This window comes from Sinohyriopsis cumingii, chromosome 10, assembly GCF_028554795.1.
Source record: "Sinohyriopsis cumingii isolate HCF-2022 chromosome 10, ASM2855479v2, whole genome shotgun sequence".
Classification (NCBI taxonomy): Eukaryota; Metazoa; Mollusca; class Bivalvia; order Unionida; family Unionidae; genus Sinohyriopsis; species Sinohyriopsis cumingii.
This window is the reverse complement of record NC_142970.1, coordinates 59,674,149-59,692,262: the sequence shown is the minus strand read 5'-3', so window position 1 is coordinate 59,692,262 and position 18,114 is coordinate 59,674,149. Positions and strand designations below refer to the sequence as shown.

At 34.8% G+C, this 18,114-nt stretch overlaps 1 protein-coding gene across 1 annotated transcript in view; it reads right to left on the bottom strand.

Annotated features, from left to right (window-relative positions):
* Nucleotides 1–10,294, bottom strand: part of LOC149790213 (tumor necrosis factor receptor superfamily member 16-like) — a 75,860-nt gene extending 65,566 nt beyond the window's left edge. Inside the window, exon 1 of the mRNA XM_089972229.1 lies at nt 10,068–10,294. Coding sequence (XP_089828355.1) covers nt 10,068–10,127 — 60 coding nt within the window. The 5' untranslated portion in view covers nt 10,128–10,294. The remainder of the gene's footprint in view (nt 1–10,067) is intronic.
* Nucleotides 10,295–18,114: the final 7,820 nt, after the last annotated feature.

Genomic DNA, 18,114 nt, shown 5'->3' with positions numbered 1-18,114 from the left:
TATATATATATATATATATATATATATATATATATATATATATATATATATATGTGTGTGTGTGTGTGTGTGTGTGTGTGTGTGTGTGTGTGTGATATGGATAATTCTATTTTGGACTTGACCTTGTCCAAAATCAAGTTCATTTTCTATCTGACCTGAATCATTTTCTTTTTTTAAATCCTGTAAACAACTGATGCATAACTATTTTTCTCTATGTGTATGGGTTAGTTATTAGGATTATCTTCGCCTGAGTCAAGGACATTGGTCTGAGTCAAGGATATTGGCCTGAGTCAAGGACATTGGGTTTGCTATGTTCTTTAATATAATGTGAGTAACAGACCTCTATCTGTAAATAAAATTGTATCTTGTAAACAATGGGAACCTTCTAGAATAAAATTTTCCGTTAGGTAATAGGTTTTTTGGGGTATGTGTGTGCACGCTTGCTGTTGTTGTTATTGTTGTAGGGTTTAACGCCCTTTTTCAGCACACGATAGGCTATACATGGCGGCCAGTATTAATGGTGGAGGAAGAACCCGAGAAAACCCCGGAAAGAACCACCGACCCATGAGAAGCTACTGGTAAGCTTTCTCACATACCCACATTGGCCGAGTCCGAGACTCGAACCCACACAGTCAGAGGTGAGATGGCAGTGATCCGTAACGGAGAGCGCTTTAGACCACTCGGCCACCTGTAGTCAAATAGAGGACTATATGATTTTGTTTATTGGAAAATTTATTCATTCGTGCTATAAGATCTCGAGGCAGAATCATTGTTGTGCCCAGTATTTCACCTAGGCTGGAGTTTTTTTTAATTCATATAATTTATTATTGTATTATTGTGATCCAACAAACTACGGTTGGCACATCACCAATACACGGGCCACTACAAGCACATCAACACTTTCAACGTTGGATTTAATTTGGACTATACTAAGTTTATTCTGAACTTTATTTATTAGGACTTGTGCCAGTACTTCTATGATTATTTCGGATTTAAATCACAATACCGTAAGTTCTTTTTACATTGTTCAGTTTGTATTCTAGGGAAATTTGATATATTTTACTAAGTTAGGTGCTTCTTCCTCTTTTCAATTCCTTATTTTAAAACCCAAGACCATAGTATCATTATATATATATTTTTTATATTCTTGTTTAAAACACAAAGTCTGTTCGGATTAAGATATTACACAATAACAGCCGGTTAATTTCCTTTATTTAAGGCAGCGGGCATCGAACCAAGGTTCTTCGCGTATAAATGTATAAGAACTGATTGCAGGGCGAGCAATATCAACATCATATCGCTACCTGGATGGTGTATTTTCTGACCATTCTCCAGTTTGCTAATCGAATGATACAAATGTGCTTCATTCTAACATTAGTAATCGATTTTCTCTGTACTGACATCAATATCAGACATTTTCCGGTACTAATTGCCGATACCATGCCAGACCTTTTCCAGACCATAATTTGTTTTGATTTTGTTTCGCCATGACTTAAAACTCGCAATCTATACTGAAGATATGTTTGCATCAAAGGAATATTCATGTCCCATATAAATCTAAACACGAATATTCCTGTCCCATATAAATCTACACACGAACATTCCTATCACTTATAAATCTACACACGATTATTCCTATCCCTTATAAAAATATACACACGAATAGTCCTGTCCAATATAAATCTACACACGAATATTCCCGTCCCTGATAGATTTACACGTAAACAATCCTGTCCCATACAAATCTGCACACGAATATTCTGTCCCATATAAATCTACACACGAATATTTCTGTCCGCTATATATATATATATATATATATATATATATATATATATATATATATATATATATATATATATATATATTCCCTTATATATTTGCTCAGGAATCGTCCTGTATCATTTAAATCTGTACACGAATATTCCCGTCCCATACATATCTGCACAAGAATATTCCTGTTCCTTATATATTTACACATGAATAGTCCTGTCCCATATCAATCTACACACTAATGTTTATGTCATATACCCCGTGTACACACACATAAACATTATATTAGGTATAATATCATTGAAGACGATTATTTCCCGTTAGCGTTTTCCTGTATTTTCCACAAAATTACACAACAGTGGATGTAATCATAGTGGGATTAGCGCTAATCTAAATTAAGCAGAAACACGTATAGTCACTTCAAACCTCCAAACGACACCGTCATTACGTCATGTCATGGTGAGTAATCCCAAAAATTAACAACGCAGATCTCTCTCTCTCTCTCTCTCTCTGCACACGCTCAAATAAGCAAAATTAATCGGCGCATCAAAGGCCGGAATCTGCAAAAATGTGCTAGATCACGTGAGTAAGTGCAAGATTGTGTGAAAAAAAATGGAACAAAGACAAACGTGTATTCATGTAGATCAGGGTCAACCTTGTGCATTATACTTATCATTTCAAACCAGCAATCCATCCGACTATCCCTTGACCCTCTGGCAGACTATGCATGAATACAGACACGCCTTGTCGCAATAGCAGAATATGTATAAATAAAGAGAAACCTTGACCCACTGGCATAATATGCATGAATACGGACACGCCTTACCGCACTAGCAGAATATGTAGAACTACAGAGAAACCTTGACCCACTGGTATAATATGCACGAATACACACTTGTCAGTAAGGGCAGTAGTAGTGGTCATGCGATACATTTACCTGTATGTAGGACAAGCTGGCAACTGAGCCTAGCGTAAGTTGACCATAACTTGCCATTTCACCAACACAAAACAAGGACAGAAATGACATCCGTTACTTAACTATGTACTGACAGTTATCCTGTCTTGTAGTTTTCTGTTGATGGGTGTTGATAGTCGAACAGTTATCTTAATTGTTATACTTCCTACATTGTCAGTAGAAAAGTATATCAGCTATAATCCAGTATGGCTGTATCTAACGTTATAACCCAGTATGGCTGTCGCTAACGTTATAACTCGCTATGGTTGTTGCTACCGTTAGAACCCGGTATGGCTGTACTAACGTTATAACCCGGTATGGTTGTTGCTAACGTATTAACCTGGTATGGCTGTACTAACGTTACAACCCGGTATGGTTGTACTAACGTTACAACCCGGTATGGTTGTACTAACGTTACAACCCTGTATGGCTGTACTAACGTTACAACCCCATATGGCTGTACTAACGTTACAACCCGGTATGGCTGTACTAACGTTACAACCCGGTATGGCTGTTGCTTACGACATTCTGATTAGGGTCCATCTGAGTACACGTTGAGTTTGAAACATGCATTTGTATTTGGATGTGATCGATTATGCGAGTTTAATGTATGCGTTTGCATTTGGAGGTGATTGATTATGCGAGTTTAATATATGCATTTGTATCTGGAGGTGATTGATTATGCAAGTTTGATTTATGCGCTTGTATTCTGTTATATTTGATAACGCGAATTTAATATATGCGATTGTGTTAAATTGTTGTTTATTATGCAAGTTTAAAATACGAGTTTTTAGTCGGTTGTAGTTGTTCACATGCACATTGTTTATCAAACCAATGCCTTTAAAAATATGCATACATGAATTTCATCTTCCTCCTTTTTTGAAAAGAATACAGATCCTATTTTCGAATCGGATATGTATATCGTCTCTTTTAATTTGTAACTTACATGCATTCATTCTTTGCATATTTTGGTTTCCTTGATTGGTGGTGGCTTTTGAAAAAATAAACACTGAATGATATTAGAAAACCAACGTTGTTTATTATATAGTACCGTTTTTCAATATTGGAGCCTGTATAACCTTTTTATTAATCTCTGTGACCGATGTACAGTATCGGAACCTGTATTACCTTTGTAGTAATCTCTGTGACCAATGTACAGTATCGGAACCTGTATTACTTTTGTAGAAATCACTGTGACCGATGTACAGTATCGGAGCCTGTGAGCCTGTCTTAATTTTTTGGTAATCTGTGCCTCTTATTTTGTCTTCATTTACAATATCAAAACCTGTGGATCTGTGTAACTTTTCTGGAAATCTCTGTTCCCAATTTTGTCTTCATTTTTACAGTAATGGAACCGTGAGCCTGTCCAAGCATTTTGGTAATTTGTTCGCCTGATTTTGTTTCTTATTTACAGAACCGTGACCTTTGTGCCCGTGTAACCTTACGTTTAATATATGTATCCAGTTTATCTCTATTTACATTATCAGAACTTTGACTTGTGTAAACTTTATGTTAATAGCTACGCCTGATTTTCTTTATTTACGTGCATTTGTCTTATTTCCGTTGATACTATGCGACTTTCGTTTCATTTTTTTTTTACAAAGTGTGATTACCGCCGAAATCATACCGTGATGTACTACTTGAATTTATACAAAGATGTACTACTTGAATTTATACAAAGATGTACTACTTGAATTTATACCGCGATGTACTACTTGAATTCATACCGTGATGTACTACTTGAATTTATACCGTGACGTACTACCTGAATTCATACCGCGATGTACTACGTTAAGTCATACCGTGATGTACTACTTGAATTTATAGCGTGATAAACTACTTGGATTTATAAGGTGATATAATGTTTGAAATTATACCGTGATATAATGTTTGAAATTATACCATGATATAACGTTTGAAATTATACCGTGATATAAAGTTTGAATGAAGTAAATTAATTTATGACTATTGAACGTTTAATGCAAAAAGTCTGGAAGATATGATACAATGGATGTATGCCATTTCCATGTTATATCATTACCACACTATATATTAGAAACCTAAATTGTGATTTATTATGTTCCGTGTTAGCACAAAATATTATAAAACAAATCAGTATTTTATTTCGTGTTCCATGTTATATCTTTAGCACACAATATTACAAACAAGATCAGTAATTTATTATGCGTTACATGTTATATCTTTACCACACCATATTATAAACCATATCAGTGATTTATTATGTGGTCCGTGTTAGCACAAAATATTATAAAAACATATCAGTATTTTATTGTTTTCCATGTTACCTCTTTAGCACACAATATTACAAACAAGATCAGTATTTTAGTATGTGTTCCATGATCTATTTTTACCACGCAACATTAGCGTCATATTAGTGATTTATTGTGTGTACCAAAGTGTCGCTTTACCAAACTATATTGAAAACCATATCAGTAAAGTATACTATATAGTATTAAATAAGAATACAAATGGAAAACTAAAATTTCTATATGTTAAAATTTAGTGAGGTCAGCGTGTTACACACACACACACACACGAATACATAATAACATGTTTCTTAGGGTTATTCGAAATAGCTTTTATGGCTTTTCCTTTTTTGTTTTTCCAAGTAGTAAGACTCCAACAAAATCCGTAAGGTTACATTTAGACTTAAAATTAAATCACACTAAAGTCTGAACCAATCAGATCATTCGACTCTCCTGGCCTGCGTTCTGTTGTTAAAGTCCATACCTGTAGATCATAAAATTATGGAGACGGTGTCTGAGATTGAGTTGTCCCTATCGGCCAATCAAAAATAGTCTTTTAGACGTAACATCATTCGAGACTTATGAAAACAAGCTCAAGCTCAGCTGGCAAGTCTTATAATTTCCAGGCCCAGTCTGAATACTTGTGCTTCACAACAAGACGTCTGTTATGAAAGAGGAACGGACGCACAAGCGCAGCGTGCAACGGCAGCTTTAGGTCTGAGTAGACTACATCTAGATATGTGGTATACACATTTTGTTATGTGTTATACACATACTCGTATGTGTTATACTGGTGATGCTATGTGACATACACATTTTGTTATGTGTTATGCTAATATGTGTTATAAACATATTTATATCGGTCATATTTCTGCAGGTAATGCAAATTCTGTCAGTGGATTGCTTCCTCAGTGTGAAAAAGCAAAATATAAAAACTCACTCATTTAAAGGTATGTTCAAAAGTTTAGAAACTGTATACACGAAGGAAACAATGCAGACATAAGTTTAGAAACTGTATACACGAGGGAAACATTGCAGACGTAAGTTTAGAAACTGTATACTCGAGGGAAACATTGCAGACATAAGTTTAGAAACTGTATACACGAGGAAAACACTGCAGACAAAAGTTAGAAAATTAAAGACTATTTATATCGAATTTGAAAGTGTTTCAATCTTTTCTATTTCACATGCGAAAAAATCAGGAGATCAAAGTGAGCATATTTGTCAAGCAAATATATGATTATTTTTCTCTGGGTATATTCAGACACATCAGTGGTTATATTTTTAAAAATATATAAGGGAAAAATATGTTTCATATATCTAACATCAAATTATAATTTTAATTGTTTTTAATGAATTTAGCTTCAATACAACAGTCTTCATGACAACGATACAATAGAGAAAGTACAAAATCTTTATTAGAATGGAAAAAATAGTAATTTGAAAAATAAAATATGAATGGAGATAATTAGAAAATATGTGAACGAAATTTTATATAACGAAATTATGCATGTAGTTTAATATCTATTGGATTATGCATGTAATTTAATATCTATTGAATTATGCATGTAATTTAGTATCTACTGAATTATGTATGTAATTTAATATCTATTGAATTATGCAAGTAATTTAATATCTATTGAATTATGCATGTAATTTAATATCTATTGAATTATACATGTAATTTATCATCCAGTGAGTTATATACCATATACCACGAAATGCTACATAAAAACTAAAAAAGAACAAGAAAATATATCGTTTTGTGTTGTATACATGCAAAGCGGAGTTGTTAAAACGAGAGAGAGAGAGAAGGGGGGGGGGGGGCTTAGCTAGAAAAAGTAAACAACTGGATACCCGACGTATTAGCAGCAATCATGAAGTCAAAAGAATAAATCAGATGTGAATAATCGTATAATGAAATAGTCCTAACAAACAAATCTTTATCTATTACTCAAGAATGTGACATTCCATTTAAAAGCGTTCTTTGTCAATGTAATACTTTTGTCAACATCGTGTGTCTATTTTGTTCCATTGTTATTAACGCGATTTATATCTTCCCTTGTTTTCACGTATGCATCAAACAGGTTTTGTAAGTAAAACTATAAACAAAGACTTCACACCCGTGTTAACAATCCATTAATATTTTACCCTTTGATTAAAAAGATCACAGACTGCAAGTTACTTTACTGCCGGGTAAAAATGAACAAAAGAAATAATCAATTCAATTCCAGCTAGAAAATACCCCACTCTCATCACAAGTAGTGTTTTAAAGAGCGTCTCATTACTTCAAAGCACTTCTGAAATGAAGTATGTTTGAATAGCCTCTGATGTTATCGTGAAAACCAATAAATTATGAATGCATTCCACTATAATTAAAGTGAAGCAGTTATACGGTGCGATTGGAAAAGCGGTCAGGCGCGAACGTCTTGTTACATTTCTTGTAATTACTTGTAATAGTCTACGGACTCTACCTGTCTTACAAAAGTGGACGGGTGGGGTGGGGGGATAGCAGCTGTGTAGAAGCTAAAACATTTACTTTCTAAAATGAGCATCGCCCACAACGTTTCCCTACGAGTAAATAAACGTCCCCAACACCCACTACGTAACACCCTTCTCTGAGGGAATGTGATGACTAAGATCGAATTATTAGAATGATTCAGAATGAAAACGTAAAGAGTATGAGATCCGTCCGTTCAGTTGTGTGTCTCACAACTTTTCTGCATGTCTGAGGCAGAGGTTCCCAAACTCGAAATAAGAGTCTGGTGTGTCGAGGCACGCAATGATTCTATAACTTTCGTTTACTTGGCATAAGCAATACGAGTTTCCTTTATGATTTATAAATTATAAAACTAAAATCTCAAAATAGGTTGCTTTTTCTTTTCTAAGCCGAAAACTAATTTGAAAGCAACAGTGGTAATACATTCGTGAGAAAGAGTGGACAAGAAAGCACTTGTCTATTGACCATATGCTGATCCTAGTGTCGTATTTAAAGGGACTAATCCCAGTGTCGTATTTAGAGGGACTAATCCCAGGGTCGTATTTAGAGGGACTAATCTCACTACTATATCTATCTGTACGGACTCCTATACTACAGTGGTGTACAAGAAAAGTTTAGTACGGGGAGATGATTGCATATGAGTTGGTAATTATCTTCGAATGAACAGCATATGTGTTAATACTTAAATAATACTTAGTGTCTAATGAACAGCATCTGTGTGTGCTAATAATTAAATAACAATAAATGGGTTACGAATATATTTACGGCTATCAACAAAGGATTGGGGTTCGTTTGCTGGTTTAATAAATGGCTCAAAGATAGATCCAATTTATACTAACTTGTCATCAATGTGGAATTTGCTACATATGTGTGAACAGCGTGGATATTAACACGTTGATTATTTATTATAGACGTGTGAACAGCGTGGATATTAACACGTTATTTAATTATTCACACACGTGTGAAAAGCGTGGAAATTAACACGTTGGTTATTTAATTATACACACACGTGTGAACAGCGTGGATATTAACAAGTTGCTTATTCAGTTATTTTAATTAACCACACATCTGTGGACAGCGTGGATATTAACATGTTCAATTAATTATTGACCTCTCACCAAGAGGTGTGTCAATGTTTTAGTATTTAACTTGTGTAGTTTATTTATTTATTATTAGATATTCAACAAGTAAAAGCAATCCACAATCACTAAAAAGTAAAGAATCGCGTATTTTCTTTCGCTATTGGGAGAGCATTATGTACCATGTTGATTATATATATATATATATATATATATATATATATATATATATATATATATATATATATATATATATATAATGGGGGTACCATGTCACCAATTTTTATCGAGAAAAACAATTACTTGTACATTGTCATTAATTGTCGCTAATTTCTATTACGAAAAACAATTACTTGTATATCAAAATAATTCAGCATATCTGCACAGGTCAATGATTAAATAGTCATTACAAAAATAAAAAGTTGTGTTGCTCAGTTTAATGTTTATTCAGCATGACAAAGTTATTGAGTTAATATTGGTTTTCTGCAACAGCATCACTAATTATATCCTAAGGTGCTTTACACTTTCCGTTGGTCTTTTCATTTTCTTTCACGTGACTGCTGTCGCATGTATTGAACTTGTATTAACATTTCTCTTTCTCATTTCTTTTTAAAGGACAGATGTCGCAACAACGTCACTCTCTGTGCGATCTCTCCTAGATTTCAAAGCGCTAATATACACTTAGTTAACAAATGAAGACACAACGCTGACGTTATCGTTTCGATGTACACAGTGAAGACAGGCTCTTAGAGAGCTGACATTAATTTCACTATGAGACTTGACCACTTGTCTCTCAAGAGGACACAGACGTACAACTAAAAATTGTATCTTAATAGACACCTACGTACAATCGAGACTCGTCTCTTAACAAACACAGACGTGCAACTATAAGCTGTCTATTAAGCACACACAGAGGTGCAGACAGTACACAGTAAACGGTATATACAAATAACCAACTCAACAATTTGTAATCATGCATGCATATTAATGAATGTGTTAGTAAGTCAATCAATCAACACGCATACATCATTGCTATGCATATCAATGAATGAGTGTGTTTAAGGCAATCAATCAACACACCTACACCATAGCTATCTACATCAATGAATGAATGTGTTAATTAGTCAATCAATCAACACATGTGTTTAAGGCAATCAATCAAGACAAATAAACTATAACTATTCAAGATCGACTTTTTTGACTTTTGTATCGCTGATTAAGTGTATTAAATCTAATCATGATCTCATAAGAGACAGGAGTGGGGTGGGGTGGGGTGGGTAGGAGACAGAAATCAAAACTTTCTACTAGTGTTACTGCACATACATATTCGTCGAGCAGAGGATATATCTTCTGGTATAATACAACCTGTATAGCGGTAAATTCGACTAAGTTCAAACGCTAATATCTCACCTGACAGCAAGTATTACAGAGGACTGATATCCGACTGATCAAACCATAAATAAAAGTGTAGAGGTAAAAAAACAAGTACTCACCAGAGTGATTAGAATGGAGAAAATACTGTAACGAGACTTCTGTATTTGCATTATTATCATCAATAATTGATATCAATCCTTGGGTCGGTATTCCGCAGAGTGACAGTCTCATCTATGATTGTACAGTCCTATATCCTACTCGTCGGAGAACTGACTGACAGCTTGTACACAAAGCAATATCGAGATGGTTGCGTTCTGTGTGCGCGCTCTTTCTTACTCACACCTTTCTGAGCTATGAGCAAACCACGCGCTTCAGTTATATGTGAAGAGGAAAAATATATGGGATTCCTCGCCCGATTGGCTAACGATATGGGGGGGGGGGGCTGCTTTGTGGTTGAACGAGTCTGCTACTAAGCTGTAAATATCATGTAATTACCACGGGTTGGTGAACACGTGATAGAGTCTTGTGGTACCTATAAGATGTATTCAATCGTTTTGCATTAGTAAAAATTAATTTAATATAAATTTAAATACGTTCCGGTGCACGTAGACATTGGTGTAATAAAACAAAAGCTGATAATTTATTTATATTTAAGTTTTATTATCTTGACTTTTATAAGAAATAAGAAGAAAAAAAGAGACAAAGAAATAACATTACTATTTGGGACTGAGAACAATTATACACAATAGACTAGGAACATACGTAATAAATGTTATCTCATTTTTTTTCTTGAAGTGACTTTCGTGAATTTTGTGAGCATTTCCTGACATTCATATTGAATGATTAAGGGGATGTTTCACGACAAATCAACACACACAAGGTTATTTCCTTGACGAGGGTTAAACAGTGTCATGCCAATGACACACCATGACAGACAATGAGACTCGGTCTGGTCAGAATTCGAACGCGTGTTCTTCTGATCCTGATTCCGGCACAATAACCACTGAGACATATCTGCAGACGAATGAATACACTATGTCGTGCCAGATAACATACTTTCAATACAGTATCTATCATTTCTGTGGTAAGTGCATCCGCCTCGGATGCGGGAGGTCGCGGGTTTTAACCCCGGCCGAGTCATACCAAACACTTATAAAAATGGCAGTAACAGCTGTCTCGCTAGGCGCTCAGCATTAAGAGGTTAGTGTTAGGACTGGTCGGCCTGGTGTCAGGATAATGTGACTGGGTGGGGCATGATGCTACATGTATGCGGTATGATGCCCCAGTGCTAGACATCACTATAAACTACCACACTGCAGACACCATAGCGATAAGACTGAAAAATTGTTAAAGCTACGTTAACAATCCAAACCACACACACACATACACTCTATTGTAACCGTCGTCTATACCTTTCTAACTTATTCTTATTTTATTCGCCTGATATTGTTAACTATTTCTAAGAAATATATGCAAAAATACATGCAAATATAGTGAAACTTATATAAGAGAATGATTGATCGGGGATTGCTAGCTTGAGCTAAGACTTTACAACCTTATATCGCTGGCATGCGTATTGATGAAGTTTCCGATAAGAGATGAAAAGTAAAAGGTCACAAGGTACATAATGTTGATGACATTTTGCATTTCTAATATTGCGTGTTATAAATCAGATGAAAAGAGATCAAAAGGAATCTGAGTCGCCTCCATTAAACATGCAATATGCCTAACGTGTGCAGTTTATTGTTTATTGACCAGACCGGTTACAGACACCGGTTGTGATTGTTTCTTTTAGCCATAGTAACGGTCATTAACGGTGCCATTTAATTACTATTTTCTGTAAAATAGTAGTCTGCAATTAGTAGAAATTACAGGTAATGGCCTAGGCATTAATTGAGACTATCCTAATACACAGTAAACGATTTAGGCATTAACTGAAACTAAGCGAAAATTTGAAGTACTCAATTCTAGCAAGACTTTTTGTAAGGTCACATTTCTAGAGATACTGGATTTAAAGCAACATTTATATCTATACTAATTGTGAGGTCACATTTCTAGGGAGACTGGTTTTAAGCCCAAATTACTTGCAATAGTAGTTGTAAAGTCACATTTCTCGTTTGGGGTGTGGCGTAGCTTGATTTAAAGCCACATTTATGGTATTTATACAAGATGTACGGTCATATTTCTAGGGAGACTGGTTTTTAATCTACATTTTTTGTTACGCTAGTTGTAAGGTCACATTTCCTGGGAGACTGGTTTTAAAGCCCTGTTTCTAAGGTCACAATTCTAGGGAGACGGAATTTAATTATTTCCATTATACATTTCATTGACTTCAATCTATGTATTCCATTTGACATTTTTTTAAAAACCTTATTTGAATTTTATCATGTATTTAATTTCCTACTGAAAAATATTATATGGACTCTTAGTGCGAAGCTGTGTTATACAGTGCAGACCATTGAATACCCTGCTTCAGAGCACGAGGATAAGTAAAATGTTTCGAGACACCTGTATGTCAAGACCGAAAACACTCTTTAACTCTAATAACTGGAAAAATGTCGTTTGCAGCCGACCTAACGACGAAATAATTTTTAGTTTTTATTATATGAGCATTAAACACTGTGGGAAATGAATTAGCTGCCCGTTCCCTTTGAGGCCACATTTTGCCAAATATACTAAGTTCAGTGGGATACGAATCAGTTGTCCGATCCCTTTAAGACCACATCACAAAGTATACTAAGTTTTATGGGAAATGTGTCAGCTGTCTGATCCCTTTAAGACCACGTGTTACTAAATATACTAAGTTCTATTGGACAGGAATCAGTTTTCCGATCCCTTTAAGATCACATTACTAAATAGACTAAGTTCTATGGGACAGGAATCAGTTTTCCGATCCCTTTAAGATCACATTACTAAATAGACTACGTTCTATGGGAAACGAATCAGTCTTCCGATCCCTTTAAGATCACATTACTAAATAGACTAAGTTCTATGGGACAGGAATCAGTTTTCCGATCCCTTTAAGATCACATTACTAAATAGACTAAGTTCTATGGAAAACGAACCAGTTTTCCGATCCCTTTAAGATCACATTACTAAATAGACTAAGTTCTATGGGACAGGAATCAGTTTTCCGATCCCTTTAAGATCACATTACTAAATAGACTAAGTTCTATGGGACAGGAATCAGCATAAAGATACTTTTCTAGCTAGACTGTTTTTAAGGACACATTTGTAGTCCAATTATCTTAGGAGCTAAGTTTTTAGCTAGACTGGTTTCAAGGCAACACATCTATCTCGACTAGTTTAAAGCCACATTTCTAACTAGACAGGTCTTAACGTCAGTAGAATTTAAGCAATAATATATTGTTCTTGATGTCAACCGTTTTGATCAAACTTGTTATGTGAGTGTATCTCATCAGTATCTCGGGGCGAGTCTAACCTTAGGTTCAGGTTGAAAGATCACAAATTTGAAATATATGGCACACTAAGCACATGACAGATTATCTCGACCAAACTTGGTACTTGAATACATATCAACCGAATGTCGACCAAACATGGTTTTTGAATACACATCGACCGAATCTTGACCACATTTGGTAGATGAATACATATCAATCGAATCGTAAATGAGACTGATTATCAGCAGATTGTTACATTGTTTTCAATGCAGATGTAAAGCAGATGAATGTGTTCGGTTGTAATTGTAAATCCACTCAACCTGGCTCCATTTTCACCAAATTTCTTATTTTTGTTTTCTCAAATTTAAATGTTTGATTATCACACTTCAATAAGGAATTTGTGTGAAAAGCTGAAAATAACTCCTTAATTTTAAAATTGTAAACATGGAGTCATTTTACTCTTTGCAAAACAAGTGGAAGAATTCCTCAGATTCGTGGAAATCCTCAGTTTGTCCTTAGAGATAGAGCAAAACTAATTTTTAAATGACTATTGTTAACATGACTAATTTTAACATGACTGTCATTTAACCATTAATGGCTGCTTAAAATTCAGAATAATAATTCCAAACCAAACAATTATAAAGGTCTTGAACAAACGCCAGTTTGACAAGAAAATTTGGGGTTTTCAGTGAAAATGATGGTTCGAAAAGATAATTTGAGATTTTGAGTATAAACGAGGTATGCATTTTTATTGATAGGCTAAAGTTGTCCGAGGAAAAAATATGACGTGTCTACATGTGTGACAATAAACTTTTGTCATTTAGAGTAGAACTATGCCCTATGTCTAAATACGTGAAAATATTTTGAAGGACAACCATGGCGTAAGTCCATGTACGTGACAATAGTTTGAAGGACAACAATTGTCTTAGTCCATGTAAGTGACAATAGTTTGAAGGAGAACAATTGTCTTAGTCCATGAACGTGGCAATATTTTGAAGGACAACCATGGCGTAAGTCCGTGAACGTGACAATAGTTTGAAGGACAACAATGGCCTTAGTCCATGTACGTGACAATAGTTTGAAGGACAACAATTGTCTTAGTCCATGTACGTGACAATAGTTTGAAGGACAACACTTGTCTTAGTCCATGTACGTGACAATAGTTTGAAGGACAACAATTGTCTTAGTCCATGTACGTGGCAATATTTTGAAGGACAACCATGGCGTAAGTCCGTGAACGTGACAATAGTTTGAAGGATAACTAGGACGTTAAGTCTATATATCTAGCATTAAACCTTTGTTGTTGTCATCGACTGATTGAACAATTTCTGTGAAATATGATGCATAAAAGAGTCAAGCAATCAAAGCAATTTTTCATCTAACAGGTGTACAGTTTCTGTATGTTTGATTGATTCAGCTTCGGAATTATGGACAATAGATAAGTGGTGCGCTCACACACATTCAAGATGACACTTAAATTAATTGCAATTTTAAGGTCATTTCAGCCAGCAGATGTAATTTGTCTACTTTCAATTCGCCTCAGGGTGATGGGATTAAATGCTTACACCGTTGTATAAATTTTATTACCGGCAATTGTCCGAGTTCTCATTGTCCAGGAGTATCGCCCTCGGGATGCGCTTTGCAGTTACACTTGTACCTTTTATATAAATCGATTTTATGGGGCCAGGTTCAATAAATTTTCTGATCAATTTTTACGTCTAGTTTATCGTGTGTCACTACGTTTGAGATGTGAACCATAAAATTAACGTAAATCTCGTATAAACGAAGCAGACGACCTGATTTGGATCTAGCACAGGGATATTCTCTGCTGATAATATCAGCAATCGCGCGGTGATGAAAGGTTTTATGCTTTTTGTGTCTAAAATATTGTGTAATGCGTGACTTTAGTCTCAAAATATCAATGGTTGGGTGTACACAGACACACACACACGCTGTATTATATATTGTGTTATAAAAATGAACTTCTAATAGTGATAATGAACATATATTATATGTACAATATGTACAAGGGCGGGTGGATACTTTATGACAGTAGATGTACAATATGTATATTGTGCATACTTTATGTCAGTAGATGTACAATACGTACATTGTGGATACTTTATGATAGTAGATGTACAATATGTACAAGGTAGGGTGGATACTTTATGACAGTAGATGTACGATATGTATATTGTGGATACTTTATGACAGTAGATGTACAATATGTATATTGTGCATACTTTATGGCAGTAGATGTACAATACGTACATTGTGGATACTTTATGATAGTAGATGTACAATATGTACAAGGTAGGGTGGATACTTTATGACAGTAGATGTAAATACGTACATGGTAGATACGTTATGACAGTAGATGTACAAAATGTATATTGTGGATACTTTATGATAGTAGATGTACAATATGTACAAGAGAGGGTGGCTACTTTATGACAGTAGATGTACGATATGTATATTGTGGATACTTTATGACAGTAGATGTACAATACGTACATTGTGGATACTTTATGATAGTAGATGTACAATATATACAAGGTAGGGTGGATATTTTATGACAGTAGATGTAAATACGTACATGGTAGATACGTTATGACAGTAGATGTACAAAATGTATATTGTGGATACTTTATGATAGTAGATGTACAATATGTACAAGAGAGGGTGGCTACTTTATGACAGTAGATGTACGATATGTATATTGTGGATACTTTATGACAGTAGATGTACAATACGTACATTGTGGATACTTTATGATAGTAGATGTACAATATATACAAGGTAGGGTGGATATTTTATGACAGTAGATGTAAATACGTACATGGTAGATACGTTATGACAGTAGATGTACAAAATGTATATTGTGGCTACTTTATGACAGTAGATGTACGATATGTATATTGTGAATACTTTATGACAGTAGATGTACGATATGTATATTGTGGATACTTTATGACAGTAGATGTACAATATCTACAAAAGAGGGTGGATAATTTATGACACTTGATGAAAGTCGAGATATTAATCTATCAACTCAGAACAAAAATAATTGAAGGCAACATTTCTTTCTCTTTTGATCTGCTACATTCATGTCTATAATTTTTGGCTGTGGCGGTGATTGAAATCTCCCAGAAGCCCTTAAGGGATGGGATGACCATTTAAATTCCGTTACTATGCTGAATCTGTTAACCCTCCCATATGTAACCCTTAACTCTCCCATATATATTTTTAGTGTCCTATTTGTTCAGGCCTGCATAACTAGTGCCGTGTAGCTAACGTTTATCATATCATCTAATTTTAAAACCCTCAGTATATTCCCAGAAATGTACCCTACTACATTCACCACCGTACCCATGTAAAACCGTATATATATAGTATGGTAATAACGTGATATTGTATTAGACATTCATGTTCTTACGTACCGTAGTCACTGATTAATTCAGTCGTTGATAGATCAATAAGCTTTATATAAGCTTTATCTCCATCAGCTTTCACTTCTTGTTGTCATTTTCATCCCGAGTCGAAGATAGATAGATATCTTAGTTCTATGAGAAAAGAGTCATAGAAGTACACAGTCTAGAGTTTTCAACTATTAAAACCCCCCAGATATTTGTCTTTTTGTAATTTGATGTTTCCTTTCATTTTTTATTCAGTGATACGCAATAAATTCAACCGATATTCAATCTCGGTCATATAATTTTATTCTTTGTGTCGATTTTAAATATGTATTCTCTCTGTGTGTGGAAAATAGATACTTTCTCACAATGATTCAGGTCTCTTTCTCTCCGGAATTTAATGTTTTCTTTTATTGTTCTTTTATAGGATTGCTCGATAAAGGATAGCAGTTTTTAATGTCTACTCTTTATGTTAAATGACTCTCTCTCTCTCTCTCTCTCTCTCTCCTTATTTAGTCAAATTATTTAACGCACTTTTTGGCCCTGAGCATTTTCCTCAATAATGGGGCGAAAGCATTATCTTTCCATTGCCCCAAAAGACTCTTCAGATGACTCTAGAGTATTTGACTCATTGATATCTTGAGTAAACATTTTACCAGTATTTGAAACCAACGCCTTATTCACGGGTGCAAAGCTAATAGCAAAATTGAAGAAGATAAGACATGCTTCCGCAAAGGCTACCCAGTCGTTTTCAAATGTTTGGACTCTGTTTTTTCATGTACAGTTTCTGACTTAGTCAACATGGGTACTGGTATTTGTCATGTAAAGTTGCTGACTTAACAAGAGTATTGGTATTTGTCATGTAAAGTTACTGACTTAGTCACAAAGGGTATTGATATTTGTCGTGTAAAATTACTGACTGAGTCAGCAGGGATATTGGTATATGTCATGTCAATTTACTAACTGAGTCAACATAAATATTGGTATTTGTCATATCAGATTACTGACTTGGTCAACAAGGGTATTGGTGGATAGCTGTTTAACGTTTTAGACTCGATGTGCAAACATCTATGTTCATGTGTGAAGATGAAAGTTCAACATACAGAATTATTTACCAGTAATATTGGCACCAGACAAGGCTGCGTATTAAGCCCTCTTCTATTTAAATATATTTATAAATGATTTAGCATCTTCCTTCTGCTCAGAAATGTATAGAGAACCATTCCAATGAATCATTTCAACAAGACGTCTAAATTCTCTAGACAAAGGTAAAAATAGCAGGTATATCTTTCCTTAAAAAGGACACTGGAGTACAGAATTACTAGAGCGTGAACGAAAGAGAACCTCCGAGA